Source organism: Crocuta crocuta, unplaced genomic scaffold, assembly GCF_008692635.1.
Source record: "Crocuta crocuta isolate KB4526 unplaced genomic scaffold, BGI_CrCroc_1.0 scaffold318, whole genome shotgun sequence".
Classification (NCBI taxonomy): domain Eukaryota; kingdom Metazoa; phylum Chordata; class Mammalia; order Carnivora; family Hyaenidae; genus Crocuta; species Crocuta crocuta.
Window position 1 is genome coordinate 1,919,851 of NW_027531425.1, and position 16,142 is coordinate 1,935,992.

At 54.2% G+C, this 16,142-nt stretch overlaps 1 protein-coding gene across 3 annotated transcripts in view; it reads left to right on the forward strand.

The window, feature by feature from the left end:
* The window catches only part of PIK3C2B (phosphatidylinositol-4-phosphate 3-kinase catalytic subunit type 2 beta), a 66,405-nt gene that overhangs the window by 24,373 nt on the left and 25,890 nt on the right, over nt 1-16,142 (forward strand). For 2 of the 3 annotated variants that reach the window (XM_077771943.1, XM_077771942.1), the window contains exons 3-12: nt 4,113-4,213; nt 4,826-4,980; nt 5,320-5,440; nt 8,244-8,355; nt 8,507-8,586; nt 8,960-9,023; nt 10,682-10,828; nt 11,422-11,455; nt 12,336-12,531; nt 13,566-13,688. In XM_077771943.1, the coding sequence (XP_077628069.1) occupies nt 4,113-4,213; nt 4,826-4,980; nt 5,320-5,440; nt 8,244-8,355; nt 8,507-8,586; nt 8,960-9,023; nt 10,682-10,828; nt 11,422-11,455; nt 12,336-12,531; nt 13,566-13,688 (1,133 nt within the window). Of the gene's footprint in view, nt 1-1,714; nt 1,785-4,112; nt 4,214-4,825; nt 4,981-5,319; nt 5,441-8,243; nt 8,356-8,506; nt 8,587-8,959; nt 9,024-10,681; nt 10,829-11,421; nt 11,456-12,335; nt 12,532-13,565; nt 13,689-16,142 lie in introns of those variants that run through there. The other variant, XM_077771944.1, reaches the window with a different exon arrangement.

Sequence of the window (16,142 nt, forward strand, 5' to 3'; positions counted from 1 at the left end):
CCCCCCCCCCCCCCCGTTAGTCCTCTCCTCCCCTCTGCCTGTCTCTTCTGGCCCCCTGGGCCCTGGCTGGGGAGAGGAAAAGGGACACTAGGAGAGACATGGCTCCTTTTCAGGGCTGAGTTTTGTGCCAAAACCTGTGGGGGCAGGTGGTTTTGAATCTGGGATCATAGTGTGCGCTCGCTTCACGAGGTGAGAACTGAACCAGGCTTAGGGGATTCTTTGTGACTGTGGCTGAATGGCCTTGTGGACTGGAGCAAGTCGCTTCTGCTTTCTGACCTGCCGTGCCCCAAACGCTGCATGGTGATGAGGCTTAGTCACGGCATTAACCAGTGTTTAGTGCTCACTGGTGACGAGACCCCAGTCCAGACCCCTCAACAACCCCGCCTGATGGTCCACGGCACATAGCTCTGGTCTCTCCTGTTACAAAGGTTGCTGGTACTTGCTGTCTCCGTCTTTCTCTGTTTCCCTGTCCTTCTGTCTTTCTCCCCACTTTCTTCTGTCTCTGCCTCTCTCTCCTCCGCTTCCCCTCCCTCTGTCCCTCTCTCTCCCTCTACCTTCCTCTCTCTCCCTTTCCCTCATCTTTCTCTCTGTCTCTCTGCTTCTATGTCTATCTTTCCCTCTGTCTCTCTGCCTCTCTCTCTCCCCTTCTCTTTCTCTCTCTGGTAAAATATATACAATGAAATTTACCATCCTGGGGCACCTGGGTGGCTCAGTTGGTTGAGCGTCCGACTTCTGCTCAGGTCATGGTCTCGCAGTTCATGGGTTTAAACTCCGCATCGGGCAGCTAGCTCAGAGCCTGGAGCCTGCTTCAGATTCTGTGTCTCCCTCTCTCTCTGACCCTCCCCTGCTCACACTGTCTCTCTCTCTCTCTCAGAAATAGATAAAACATTAAAAAATATTTAAAAAAACACAAAATTTACCACCTTGGCCAATCTGAAGCATCCAGCTCAGTGGCATTGACCACATTCACATTGTTATGTGGCCATCATACCATCCGTCTCTTCACACAGGGAATATATTTAGAAAAATATGCAGTATGACAATAATAATTCTGCTCTGATCAGTACATAGTATGAAACAGCAAAGTGTCTACATAGACGTGCAGGGTGGGTTCCAGGGCAACTATGATCTTTTTTTCTGGTTTAAAAAGGTGTCAGTGGGGGTGCCTGGGTAGCTCAGTCGGTTGAGCGTCCAGTTCTTGATTTCAGCTCAGGTGTTGATCCATAGGTTGTGGGATCGAGCCCTGTGTCTGGCTCCATGCTGAGTGCAGAGACAGCTTAAGGTTCTGTCTCTCCCTTTGCCTCTCCCCTCCCGTTCTCTCTCTCTTAAAAAAAAAAAAAGTGTCAACAGCATCTCCATGGGTAGGACCGGAGGCCACTTTGAGTTTCACCCCTTGGGTCTGGAAACCGCAGCTGCAGAGGGAGTCAAAAGGTACCTCGTAACTGATGGCTTCCGTAGGAACTGCATTCCACTTCATTCCATCCCTGCTTCCTCCGCATCCATTGTCTAAGGGACACTGGGCTTTCCCACTGTGTTTCCCAGCAGTTGGGATCCTTCACAGCCTGGGAAGAGCCACGTGGTTCTTCCTTCCTGTGCTTCTGCTAAGAGAGTCCCCCAAAGCAGAATTGGCTTCTGGGAGTCATGACTCTGGAGCTTAGGGCTTTTTAAAGGCCCTGCTCTGAGAGGTGGGGCGGCTCCTGCTATTTATAGGGACTGGGAGATTCCTGTTCCCAGCTCCGAGTTCCTCACCCAGAGCTGGGCCTACTCCGAGTCAGGCCGCCCTGGTAGGTGGTCACCTCTGTTGCTCTCTCTCTCTCTCTCTCTCTCTCTCTCTCTCTCTCTCTCCCTCTCTCTCCCTCCCTTTCTCTCCTCCCTCCACTGCCTCATCCTTCCCCCAACCCCTGTATGTCACCAGGGTCCTGAGAGGGAGCTTGATCCAGAGTGTCCTTGAAGAAGCTAGGGCAGAGCGAGAAGCTCTTGCCAGTTCTTAGGGGGGAAATGCGGCCTTGGGCGTCCCCACCTCAGCTCGGTGCGGGTGCTCAGCCCACCGGGAGGGCGGACCCCTTGGGCCCTCGGCCTGTCCCGCCACCCCGCTTCCACCGGGCTTTCAGACGGAGGGGCCCTCCTTATCCCAGGCCTGCGGAGCCAGCTCTGGAAATGGTTGGCCCCACATGCCAGCCGGGTACCCCCACTGCCAGCCTCTGCCCGGCAGACTCCCCCAGCCAGCGTCGGGCGATGCCGCCAGGGCCTGCCAGCAGGGCAAACGTAAGTGGCTTTTGTTTGCTTATGGAGCCAGGGAGTGGTACTGAACGGTCATGAAAGTGGCCTTCAGTAGCCACTCTGTTCTCTATCCCCCTTGCCTTCCCCTCCTCTCTCTGTCTCTCTGTCTCTCTGTCTCTCTGTCTCTGTCACTCTCTCTCTCTCACCCTCACTTCTGTGGGTTAATTGCTGACAGTGGTACTATTGTTGTGAGCGGGACACAGGCTGGAACTTGGCAGAACACGGGCCTCACATGCCAACTGCCCCCGCTGCTGCCCTCCCCTCCGCACCCCTCCATCCTCACCCCGGGGAGCAAGGCTAATGAGAGGGGTCACTCAGAGGAAACAATTTGGATATTCAAATGAGGAGCTCAGTTGCTGCCATCTGCCCTCAGGGGCGGGGAGGACTTGAGAATAGCCAGTGGGAGGGTGAGAGGTGAGGCTTTGCTAAGTGCACAGGCCCCAGCTCCCCGGAAGCAGCTGTTGGCAGCGGCCACTTTACCGGATGCAGGCTGGGGCTCCAAAGCTGCCAGTCCCTTGGGGTGGCCTCCCCTGGCGGCTCTGGGCAGGCCCATCAGGCAGAACCTGTCATGCCCCAGCGGTCCCCCATACCCCCACCACTTCCTCCTCCCTGGGGCTGGGCTACAGGCCTCGTGTGAGGCACTCCTCATGGTGACTGAAGGCAGCCCTGTGCCGGAGGCAGGTCGAGTCTCATCTGGGAAAATCCTGACCTCTACGCACGTGTTCAGGGCCCAGGACAGCTCCCTGACGTTCCGGCCATTCACAGCTAAAAGGCTCAGGAGTCAGGTTCCCTCTCTCCTGCGCAGAAAGCCGCTTTGATGCTTTCTTCCTCAAATAGCATTGACCGAGAAAGCACGGGTGTCTGAGTCACCGCCTCTGTCTGAGGGTTCTTGGCCTCTCTCTGCTTTGGGTCTCTGGGGCCTGCTGTGGATGCTGAGGCTTTTGCCTGGAGCCCAGCATCCCCAGGTATTGTTTGGGCACCCCACTTGCCCTGATCCCTGCACTGGGACTGGGGGGAAAACTAGCTGCCTGCAGAGCTCCCGGCCACGCCCTGGGGAGCACCCCCAGAAAGCCAGCCCAGTGACCCATCTATGCTGTGCGCTGCCTAACGTGAGTTGAGCTGCTTAGACACTGCCTCCCCGGAGAGGACATTTGACTACACGCTTGGCCATCCCACCCAGCCTTCCAGCCTCAGCCAAGACTTACGGTTCTCTCCATTTAAAAAAAAAAAAAATTTTTATTTTTGAATGAATGATCCGGAGTGCCAGCAGGGGAGGGGCAGAGAGAGAGAGAGACACAGAATCTGAAGCAGGCTTCAGGCTCTGAGCCGTCTGCACAGAGCCTGACGCGGGGCTGGAACTCACAAACCATGAGATCATGACCTGAGCTAAAGTCAGGCCCTTAACTGACTGAGCCACCCAGGAGCTCCTCAATTCTTAAGTTTATTTATTTATTTATTTATTTAGAGAGAAAAAGTGTGAGTGAGGGAGGGTCAGAGAGAGAGAATCCTAAGCAGGCTCGGCACTCTCCGTGCAGAACTCCATTCGGGGCTCAAACCCATAAACTGTGAGATCATGACCTGAGCCAAAGTCAGATGCTCAACCGACTGAGCCACCCAGGTGCCCCAAGTTTCTCTTTTTCCACTTGGCTCTTGGTCTTCTGGGACAGCAGTTAAAGATATTCCTGGATTTCTCACATTTTCTTGTGACCCTGAATGTTCAATGCTGAAAGAGCCTTTATACCCAGAGTTTCAGGGTTTAGATCTGGGAGCAGCCGGCTGGAAGGGAATGGCCTGAGGGAAAAGGCACTGAGTCAGCTGCTCTTCTCTTAAAGGTGGGCTCCCGGCCCCATGCTGTCACCAATGGCCATGAGTTGTTTGAGGTCTCAGAGGAGAGAGATGAGGAAGTTGCTGCATTTTGCCACATGCTGGATATGTAAGAGTTAAAGAACGGGGGTGTCGGGGAGGGCTCTGAGGGCTGGGGAGGAGGGCCAGCCCACTCAGAACTTTCTCTAGGGAAGGAAGAAGAGCCATATTTCATAAGTCTCATTTCATAGCAATGGGGTGCTGCCTACACCAGGTGTTTGTGGGCTTTTTGAAATCTTGCAAGTTTCACATTTTGGACAAAGTTTATGAACCCTTGATCCAACAGTCAAATTATCCCAATGGCTTCAGGCTCAGTTGCCCTCAGGAGCAAATGCACCCCAGATGGAGATAAGACTATTACCTGGAGCTAACAGAGAAAGTGAATGGAGCCAGGAGAACCTGCCATTGAAATTGGCGTGGAAAACTTTGTCACTATAGAACTGTCCCTACGTTCGGCTGGGTTCGGGAAACGTTTCATAAAACTCTAGTAAATGCATCAAGAACATGGTTTCCCAGAACTGCTTCCCCGATGCCCCCAGCCTGGCCTGCAGACCTGGAGGACCGGGCTGAGCAGGGATGGAAGGGCCCTTGGCCTCAGGGTGGGAGGGTCCCAGCAAGCCTCTTCTCAACAGCTTTCTTCTGAAGGCTCAGCAAGGGTCCTTCTCCCTCTCTTCCTGTACAGCCTCCGATCTGGCTCTGACATCCAAGACTACTCCCTCACTGGCTATGTCTGGAGTGCTGTCACCCCCAGCCCTGAGCACCTTGGGGATGAAGTCAACCTGAAGGTGACCGTGTTGTGTGACAGTCTACGGGAACCACTCACTTTTACCTGCAACTGTAAGTGGGGGAGGGGGTATGGGCATCCCTTGAGGTGCGGCAAGGATGACTGTGGTTTGGACCGTAGGAACATTTGACCTCAATTCTCACCCCATCTGTGGCCCCAGTGAGGAGAGGGGCCAGTCCTGGAGGACTGGGTCTGGGGCCAGCTTTGTGGGCCCACGGTCACTTTCCCCAAACTGTGTGTTTGCCTGCTTTATCTGGATAACAGTGGTGCTGGAGAATGCTTAGCCAGGAACGTGGGAGTGGGGTGCGGAGGGGTGTTAGGACCAGGACACTAAGCGCCGTCTGCCACGGGACCCCCCTCCCATCATGTCTCCCCTGCCTTACCCCTTTCAGGTTCTTCCACGGTAGACTTGCTCATCCACCAGACCCTGTGCTACACCCATGATGAACTGAGAGATGTGGACGTGGGGGACTTTGTGCTGAAGCCCTGTGGGCTGGAGGAGTTCCTGCAGAAGTGAGTGACCTTGGGGCAGGGGGAGTGGGTAGGAAATGGCACCTGCCTTCTGGGAGGTGGGGTTTTGACGGGGCTTCCTTGGGGTGGCTGGGCTCACGGCCCCAGGCCAGCAACTCCTCCCTGATCCCGCTGCTGCTTTCTGGGCACACTCGCAGCCACGTCGCACTTTCCCCAGCGCTCTGTCTTCCAGCAGGGCTGGCCTGCTTCTGAGCCAAGTCTGCTGCGGAAAGCTTGGAGCTGGTTGCAGGCAAAGACTAGGTCGTGTCTGCTTGCAGACGTCTGCGCGTGCAGAGATGCGTGTGGGGGGCTGCTTCGCCTAGATTGTATGGTATCTTTACGGTAGATGGAGGACTGGGCGGAAGGACCCTTGTGGAACCTGGGGGAGAAATTACAGTTGCTTCCTTTTTGCCCTGCCCCTGCCAACAAGCCTTTGCCCCCTTGGCATCTGCAGCTGGTTGTCCTCCTCACTAGAGGCTCGCCTCCCACTCCTCTCCATCCAGTGCCCTCTGCAGCAGGCGGCCTCCCTGGAAAGTCTGATGTGGACCAGCTGCAGCCGTCCCCCATCCCACCGCCCTGGGGCTCTGGGTACCCAGGGCGGGAGGGGAGGGTGTGCCCCCTTCAGGTGCTGCAGGCTGTAACCTCAGCCACAAGGCAGCAGATAAAGAAATCAGAGATCTGCGTTCCTCCCCAAGCTTTCAGCTGCTTACTGTCCACTACCCCCGACCGCCTGGAGAAAGCAGGCCTCGGCAGTGGGAAGGGAGGGGCCAGCATGTCAGTTCTTAGTGCCACCACTCGCACACTCGCTCTCCTACATCCAGGTCCAGATGCAAGGATGCTTGAGCAATGGCTAGAGCAGGTCTTGGCTGGTTTCTCCCACCTTGAGGATATTGGGAGAGCTTTCTGGAAAGCTGAGGGAAAGCAGGGGCAGGGCCCTGCATGGAGCAACTCCAGGAGCTCTGTTCAACTGCGTTCCGTGTGCACTTGCTTGCCCTAGAAGAATAAGAAAGGGTCCTAGACTCAGGGCCTCCCAGCAGAGAGCACCCCAGGCACTGTTGTAAGGGAACAAGGGACATCATGGGTCACACTGATATGGCTGGTTTGGGTTCTAGCTTGCCACCTACTAGTTGCCACCCTGATCCTTAAGTTCTTCCCTAAAATGTACCAAGGATTGAGTGTGACAATGACCCAAGGAGCAGGGAAGGACCAGCCCAAAGACAGGAAAGCATGAGGATCCAGATCAGCTGAGTACATTTCCCTTGCGGTTTACCTAGCCCTTGAGCCCTCAGGGCTGAAGATGGTAGATAAGCTGTGAGGTTCTGACTTCCTGCCAAGACCTAGCTGGCGTGTTCGTGTGAGGTGTGAGGTGCAGCTGCATGGGTGGTCCTGGGTTCACGCCCCTCCCACTCTAACTTGAACGCATACAGAGGAAGGCCTTCCACAGAGAAGGTCAGTCAAGTCCCCAGGGGACTCTGCCTTGGGTGGAGGTGAAGACCCTCTGAGGGGTTCCAGAAAGTGGCTAGCTCCCAAGAAAGCCCTGTGGTTTCCTACGCTTGGCTTAGCCTAGCAGGGCTTGATGTTAAGGGGGCGTGGTGGGTCCAGGATGCAGGCTGCTCTCAGATAAGAACCTTGAGACAGTCCCAAGGGAGGGCTGGGTTTCCTGCCACCTCCCCCATCCCCAACCACACTCTTCCTTCCTCCAAGGGCACTCCCTCCAGACCTGCCCCCTGCCCTGCCTCTCTACCCCCCAGGGTTTAGCCTTGGCTCAGCCTTGGCAGGTTGGGGCCTGGATCCGAGGCTTGGGCCCTCAGGATGTGGTGAACCCTTAAGTCCTAGCTGGACCCTGACTGCTCTCCCAGGCTGACACCCCTTAGGCTTCTGCACGTACTCCTCCCCTTCACTCCTCTCCTCTCCTCTCCCCTCCATTTCTGGCCTAGATTCCTAGCTCTGCTGAGGAAGGAAGTCCCTTTCCGGCTTCTGTTACCCAGCTGCTGGGACCCGGCCCAGGCCTGCAGTGCTGGCCTGCAGGACAGACTCACTCTGCCCCTTCTCCTGGGTTTCCTTTCTGACTACTCTGTGATTCGGGAGGGAGGAAAAGGCTGGGTCACGGAAGGACTCCCTAGGCTGCTTGTGAAACGTGTGTAGACGGGCTCATGTGGTATTGCGTGAGCAGTGAATGGCCTGCAGGTGGGTGTTTATCAGGAAGTCTGTAGAGATTTGTGGTGTTGTTCACGGTCAAGCAGGACCCGTGGAGGAAGGGGAGAAGCAGCCTTCTTTGGGTTTGGGAATAATAGACCTGGAATCTTGGTGGGTTTGTTTGGTTGGCCTTAGCACCCCAGTCACTGATGGTAGGAGGTGGGAGACTTAGGACCACAGTGTGGGGAGAGTGTCAATCTGAGCTCCACGCCTGAACACAGGTGACATCCACAGTGTCTTATATACCAAAGCCAAGGGAATGGGGCTTAATCACTGCCCCCCCACCCTACCAAGAAGTCTCTGTTCCCTACTCCTTCCAGAAGGTCCTACCTCTGGAGTGATCGGTGATGATAATCCAGGTAATAAATGTCAAATCAAAGTTTGTACAGACCAAGATTAGGAGTATTAGGTGGCTTTTTTTTTTTTTTTTTTTTGATAGACCTGTTTCTTTCCCTGAGCTCTGCTATAACATTTTCCAGGAACCCAAGTAGTACCCTTCACTACCTGCTCCCTCCTACTTCTCTCTCCCCCAAGGCTAAGGTATGCATCTCCCTTCCCACTGCATCCCCAGGGTGCTAATGGTCTTGGTCTTGTTCCCCTGTCCCACCAGCAAGCATGCCCTGGGCAGCCATGAGTACATTCAGTACTGCCGCAAGTTTGACATCGACATTCGGCTACAGCTGATGGAGCAGAAAGCTGTACGCAGTGACCTGGCCCGGACGGTTCGTGTGGGGGAGTGGCGGACAGCTGCACAGGGATGGGGAGGCGGAGGGGGCAGGAGGTGATGGGGAACATAGCCGGTGAGAGTTGGGGAGGAGCTCTGGGTGAAGGTAAGGGTTCCACTCCTCTCTGAATAGGCCACTTCTTACATAGGTGAATGATGACCAGAGCCCCTCCACCTTGAACTACCTCGTCCATCTGCAAGAGAGGCCAGTCAAACAGACCATCAGCAGGTGGGAGTGGGTGCCATCTTGGATGTGGGCTAAGCAGGAACTGTGAGGGGATCCCAACAGATAACCTTGCTTGCCTTTCTACCAGGACCAGGGGTTCTTATGGGTGTGAGGGATGAGACCCAAGAGTATTGTAGGAGAAGATCCCCACTCTAGGGTCTGTTACATCTCATTCCTCTAGTACTTTGCCATCATTCTCCAGGTGAGTGGTGGCAAAGCAGAAAGAACTCACCATCCTTCAATGGAAAGGGTGGGAATCCCTTTAAACTAGTGTCTGAATCCTGAGTTGTGGGAAGGGAGGGAGAGAATGGGTCTTCCAGTACACCAGGTCTGTCCTGACCTCTCCTGTGACTTTTCCGTGTCCCCAATTCCCCAGGCAGGCCCTGAGTCTTCTGTTCGACACATACCACAATGAAGTGGATGCTTTCCTGTTGGCTGATGTGAGTATGCATCCGGGGGCTGGCCCAGGTGCCCAGAGCGACTCTCCTCCTTTCCCAAAGTCCTCCCGGGTTCGGCCAGCCCTAACGAGATCTGGAGCAAACACTGAAAATCTATCAGTGGGGCACTCCTTGCCATCCCTCTGGCCCCGGGGCAAACCAAGGTCACTGGCTGTTGGGCAGCCAGCAAGTATGTTCAGAGGGGTTCTGCTCCCCTGGAGAAATAGGTCAAGAACTGTGCCCTGATCCCTGTCCCTGGACTAGCATCTCCAAAGCTAAGGACATAGAGCTGTCAGCTGCTGTACTTGAATGTGCATCGGAGCAGGCATCCTGGGAGCAATGCCCAGGAACCTCGGATTTGAGACATTCTGTGGCTGGTGTCACAGGTAGAAAATTGTCAGGAGGTGAAGGGTCCCAAAGGTAGGGGAGGGCCAGGATTCTCCTCACTTGGATTCACATGGAGTTTTAACCCTTAAAATCATGAGAACAAACATTTGCCCCAAATGTTGTGGAGCTCAGAAACAACAAAATAAAACTAAGCTAAACTAAAAACAGAAAACGATCTTCAAAACCAGTCTCTGTCTCACTGATCCGGTTAATAGTGGCCATTGGACTCTTCGTTTTGGGAGAATTGAGCATTACATCTAGCTCAATCCTCCACCCGCCACCAGAATCCCTTCTCTGTCAGCCTCTGCTCGAACATTTACTGTGATGAGGGGGAGAATCTCTGAACACCTTTTGTGTACCGGTCTGGCCCTACGTTGGCGGCCGCTAAGGGGAAAGAAGCATAAGGATCATCTTACCCTTCAGGGAGTTGGTGTTTCTGCTAGAAAAATGGAATAGTGGGGCGCCTGGGTGGCTCAGTCGGTTAAGTGTCCAACTTCAGCTCAGGTCATGATCTCTCCGTCTGTGAGTTCAAGCCCCCAAGTCATACCTCTCTCTGCCCCTCCCCTGCTTGCTCGTGTGGGCTTGCTCGCTCTCTCTCTCTCTCTCTCTGTCTCTCAAAAATAGATAAAACTTTAAAGCTATTGGTAGACAGACAGGATGGTAATGAGTTCATCAAGAGCTCCTAGAGAGTGATAGGACTGACCAGGGAGGGCTCTGGGAAGGAGGCTGATTTTCGCTGGTCCATTTGAACTTATGCCACTAGTCAAGGCAGGACAGGTGAGGGGACTCCCAGTGAGAAGACTGCAGGAGCCCAGATGCAGAGAGGAGTGCAGGGGCGTGGCCTGTCTGTGGCACTGAGATGAGATCCCCTTAGAAGCGCTAGGTGACAGCATGAGACACAGGCTGCAGAGGCAACGGGGCCTGCATATGGTCTCTGGCTTCCTTGCTTTTCCCTATGGATTGGTTTTATTAAAGCTGCATGGTCTAGGGGATGCGTTTGTGTTCTGTGTACAGTAGCTGCCAGAGGGAGTCTGGGAATATTAGAAGGTACAGGGAGGGTGGCTGGAAGAACCGGGGAGCGTGGGCGTGGCTCATTTAATTCAACAGGATCAATTGTTCGTGAACACCGGATGTTTGAAAATGAAGCATGGGAGTCCACTAGTTACTCCTGAGGGTCATGAACCCCTACTCCTCCCAACCCGTCGCCCTTAACAGTGTGTGTGCTGCAGGCTGAGAGTGCTCGCCTGGCAGCCTCACTGGGCTGCCTCCCACAGGGGGACTTCCCACTGAAGGCCGACAGGGTGGTCCAGTCCGTCAAGGCCATCTGCAACGCCCTAGCCGCCGTGGAGACCCCTGAGATCACCAACGCTCTCAACCAGCTGCCCCCCTGCCCTTCCCGCATGCAGCCTAAAATTCAGAAGGTAACGGGGCCCAGAGTGTGGGGAAGGAGGAGAGCAGTATTCCCGAGTTGCTAGGTGATTAGGTGTCCCCTTACTAAAAAAAGGTCTTCTCTCCACCTCCATCTTTCATGTTTGTAGTTGAACCACAAGAGTTCTTATATCCCCTCTTCCTGAGGATGCGGGTGGCCTAGGGTCTGCGCCTGGGATTAACTGCCAGGAGCTCAGGCCGACAAAGGCTTTATTTATAACCACCGAGATATTGCCTGGCACTTAGTGCCAGGGTGCAAAACCCAAACCTTCCCTGAGCCAGGGGCTCCCGTGGCTCCCAGACAGTGGGGGTCCCGTGCATCACAGACAGGCATCGTGAACTGGAGTGGAGCAGCCTCAGGGTTGGAGCATCTCCTTTGGGTGGATTTTATCCTGGGTCTGGCTCACTCTGTCCATCACATGGCTGTGGTCCAAACCATGACGCCGTCCCCCGCCCCGAGACTTCCCTCCTCAAATTACAGTCCAGTCTGGTCCAGATGAGCACAGCCATTGAAAAGCCCTTCTTCCAGCTGTGCCGGAAAAGGCCACAGCCCTGAAGCTCCCCTCCCTCCCCTTTTCCCCCATAGGATCCCACTGTCTTGGCTGTGAGGGAAAACCGAGGTAAGCGAACTACATTCTCTGCCTTTATTCAGTAGGGACAGCTGAAAACAGGTCTCTGCCCAGATTCCTTTCTCTCCCTTGGTCCCCTTGATTTATGAGTCCAAGTCGGCCTCGTGTGTGTGTGTGTGTGTGTGTGTGTGTGTGTGTTTTCCAGCTGGAGAGTGCATTTCTTTCCACAAGATGGTTTCTCCTTAGTTTTACAAGTTATTCCTGTGGTGTCCCTGGGAGATGGTGGTGAGGTCGTGTAAGGGAGGGTAGGATGGCAAGGCTAGCCTTGGGCTCCAGATGAGAAAACTCTCATGTGGATTGGTTGCCATTATTCTCCAGGAGGCTCATAACCCTTGCGTTGTTTCTAACTCCCAGATGGGCCTGGGGTGGGGGTGGGGGAAGGTGGTAAGGAATTTTTCACTAGGAGTGAGTCTTCCAAGCAGAACTTTGTTTGACAAAGCCTTTATCTCTGGAATTCTTGGTCGAGGATTCCCAGTCTTTTGGATTTCATGAACAATAACATGTCCCACAAAGCACTATTTTGAGGACCAACTTAGAAATCGTCAGCTTTTATTTTGCCAAGCAATGACTTTTAAAGCTATTGACAATTATCATTCCCACTATTTCCCAACAGAAAGGACATTGAACACAAAATAAGTAGCAATAGGTAAAAATAAGGAGAATGTTTAAAAATGAGTATCACTTTATAAGATGCGCCTGCTCTTTCCCCCTCATTTCACCACGGATGGGTGAACCTTGTCAGGGCTGTTAGAAACCGACTGGCATTTGGGGGCCACTGTCCTGGGGTATACCATCCTAGCCAGTGCCATGGCAACAAGATGGGGCTTGTGGAGGCCTCGTGACCTTTCCTTCTGACCCCTTCCTTTCACAGAGAAGGTCGTGGAAGCTCTAACAGCTGCCATCTTGGATCTGGTGGAGCTATACTGCAGCACTTTCAATGCCGACTTCCAGACAGCCGTGCCCGGGAGCCGCAAGCACGATCTGGTCCAGGAGGCTTGCCACTTCACGGGGCCCCTGGCCTTCACCGTCTATGCCACCCACCGCATCCCTATCACCTGGGCTACCAGGTGAGCCCAGGGCTGGATGGCCTGGGTTTGACTTCCAGGTGGCCACTCCCCGGCTGCATGCATCCCGAGTTTATGGTCTGTGGCACTTTGGTGCACCTTGGCTGAAGGGATGAGCCAAGTGCCTGAGGGGGGGCTGTGTGGGTTGGGACATCCCAAGGAGAGACAGAAGGTTGGCACCCCCCCACCCAAGATTCAGAAGACCATGCCCTCTCAGTGCTGGTTGGGACTGGCTGCATCGGCATCCCCGCCCCCCACCCATCCAAGGCCAGCTGATGGAGACACTGCGACAGATGGCCGCTTCCCAGATCGAGTGCACGCCCCAAGGCCAATGACTGCACTCCCTTGCAGATGTACAATGGGAGGGGGTGGGGAGGTGGGAGATGACCCTTTGTGGGGAGTTCCCTAGGCCTGCAGGGGTGGGTGGAGGGGAACGTTCATTTGGTAATCCTCACTCCTCTGCCTGGTCCCCAGCATCCAGGGCCTGGGGGAAATGGCATTTGGCTCCACCCCCACCCTTTCCGGACCCCCCTTCCTCTCCCTTCCCCCTCTCTCTTTGTTCCTCACTTAATGTATTCCTCTGGGCGATTGGCGGAGAACAAAGGAGGCAGCCTGGGAAACCAGGGCCTTCTCTGACCTCTTCTGTCAGGCACCTGTCACGAGCCACAGGGACCCCCATGTGTTGGCATTCACTTCGGCATATGTCGATTTCATCCCCCGCCCTTGTCACCTGTGCATGTGCTTCTGTACGCGGACGCCCCACGGGCTGCGTCCGACTGTAAGGAGGAGGCTGTACCGCTAGTCCCCATAAAGAAGGGAGGAAAACCCAGGCCCAGCATGGAGCCTGAAGCGGGGCAGGGGACCCAGATCGAGTTGCTTAGCCAAAGCACACTTTCTCGCAAATCCAATTTGGCTCTCCTGTGCCGTGACCCCAGAGGCCGGGGAGGAGTTTTAGCAGGAGAAATGGGGCTTGGCCGAAGCCGGGTGACTTAGATGGGGTTTGGGAGCTGAGTGTCCTTGCTCTCTTTCTGTTGCAGCTACGAAGATTTCTACCTCTCCTGCTCCCTCAGCCACGGCGGGAGGGAACTGTGCAGCCCCCTGCACACGCGAAGGGCTCACTTCTCCAAGTACCTCTTCCACCTCATCATCTGGGACCAGCAGTAAGCCTGCCCCACCCCCCAGGCCCCAGTGGGCTTCGACCCACACAGCCTCCTGCATGCCTGCCCCCGCACCCCTGCATTAGACCAGGCTCCATCACTAACCCTATGCAAACAAGTCTGTCAGCCTCTCCAGTCTCCACTTTCCTAACCTTTATTTTTCTTTTAATGTTTTATTTATTTTTGAAAGAGAGAGCATGAGTGAGAGAGGGGAGGGCAGAGGATCCCAAGCAAGCCCAGGTGTGGGGCTCAAACTCACCAACTGGGATCCTGACCTGAGCTATGTCCCACGCTTAACCGACTGAGCCACCCAGGTGCCCCTACTTCCTTAAACTTTAAATGGGGACACATACCACTTCTACCTCTCAAGTTGTTATGAAACTCCAATGAGAAGTATCCACAAGGACTCTCTCTGTAAACCGTAAAGGGTCATATACAAGTTAGCAGCTTTAATAATAAGTGGTTGTCTTGACCTTGTCTCGCTTAAAAGGTTTAACTAGTCTGAGGGTTTCTCATCCTCTTCCTTCTTCCCAGAGTTTTCATAGACTGGAGAGAGGGGCCTGGGCTTTCTTCCTCCTAGATAGGAAACGGAAGGTTGTCTAGAGGAAAGACAAATGCGCTGGGAGCCACAGGAATAAAGCTCTGTTTCTAGCTCTGTCTCTAGATCTGCATTCCCTTTTGCCTCTCTGTGCCTCAGATTGTAAAGTGGGGATATGTGTCTAATTCAGAGGTGGTTGTGGCATTGCAATGAGATAGGTTTTATATATATATGTAAACCACAAGCACAAGATAGTATTAATTAGCATTTATTAACAATAATTTGCTGTTGGGATGATAGGCATCAGCCAAGCAAAGCAAGAAGGAAACGGAGGTGAGCATGCCTTGAATGGTGCACTGTGGGAGTTTGGCTGCCCTGTGCCCCTTCTGTGCTGCATCCTGCCCTCTTCCCCTCCCCCGACAGTCAGAAAGCCCCTTGTTTGCTGCCCACCAGCTTCACTTCCCCAGACTGACTGTGTCTGAGTCCTTGTTTGCAGAGCAGAACTGGAACCTCACTATTTGGAGTGGAGATTAAAGACTGAACGGGGTCCTTGGGGAGGCCAAGGTTGCCAAAATAGGGCGATTGAGAGCCTGTGCAAAGCCTGGGAGAGGAGGCTAATTGTACAGGTGGACAGCTGGGGAGGCAGACCCTTTCTTCTGTCTTCACACATGTGGAATTTATAGAGCAATATAGCTATAAATAAAGCTTTAATCAAACACCCGCCAGGGCAGGAGAGACTCCTCGGAGGCAGGGGATGGCTGCCTTAAATGGCTTTGGAGTTTCACCATCCGCTTCCTATCCTCTGGCCTCAATTAACCACTGCTGCCAAGGGAGTTGTGCTATACGGTGTTCCAGTCCGGGCAGACCCCACAAAATTGTCCTTAGACCCAGGAGTAGAGGCATCCTGGCCTGGCTGACCTCTGCCAGCCTACTCAGTGGGCCTCCTTCCACTCCCTGTCTTCTGAATCCCAAAGTGCTTGTCCCTGCCTACAGGCTTTTCCTCTCCATACTGCCTATCCACGTGCCCCACGAAGACTATTTGCACTTTCACAGTCAAGATCAAGGCATCTGGGAGAAGACGCTACAGCATAGGGTTCAAAGCACAGGCGTTGGCACACTCACCCTTACTGTAGGTGGAAACTTGGCATAATAGAGCTTACCTTATAGGGCTGTTTGAGACCCTTTGGGACATTGCACGTCAAGTGTGTGGCACAGTATCTAGCACATGATAAAAGCTTCCTTCTTCATCTCTGTTGTCATCTTTGTAGCTGGGGGAACCTTCTCAGTTCCTCTTTCCCTGTTCCAAGTGACTGACACAGTGATTGATACACAGAGCTATCTGTGCATGCAGACCCTATCTGCATGGCCCAGTTCCAGTCCAGAAGCCTCAGCGTCACATAGCGAAAAGCACACAATGTAGACACCCATCACACAAGTGAAGCTGTGTTCCCCTCGCCACTGATGAGGAAACAGGTGCAGAGGTGTAAGCAGTTCCAAGGTCGCGAGTGGCAAAAGCAGGACTGCCCCTGGCACATCCCAGGAGCCCTTCCTGGAGGAGGCAGCCCACGTGATGTGATGTTGGAGAACGGCTCCAGAGGGAAGGAGAGGGCTATCTCAGGCAGGGAGGAGGTTCAGGCCGCAGTCTGTACTGGTTATCCTGACCCACCCCAGATGACCGCCGTGGGAGAGGTCTGGGAATGCTAGACAGGCCCAAGCACTGAGGAGAAGGGGACCCAGCTGGTTCTCGGGCTCATGGCTTCAGTTTCTTCACTCCCCTTTGTTTCCAGATGCAAAACTGGAAACCTCTTCTCGACTGATGAGAGGGGGGTCGGAACCAGCCCCATCTCTGCTTTGCTGTGGGGTCAGCTGACTGTCCTGAAGCAGCAGTACAGGGATCAGCTAACTCTCAAAATAGGCCC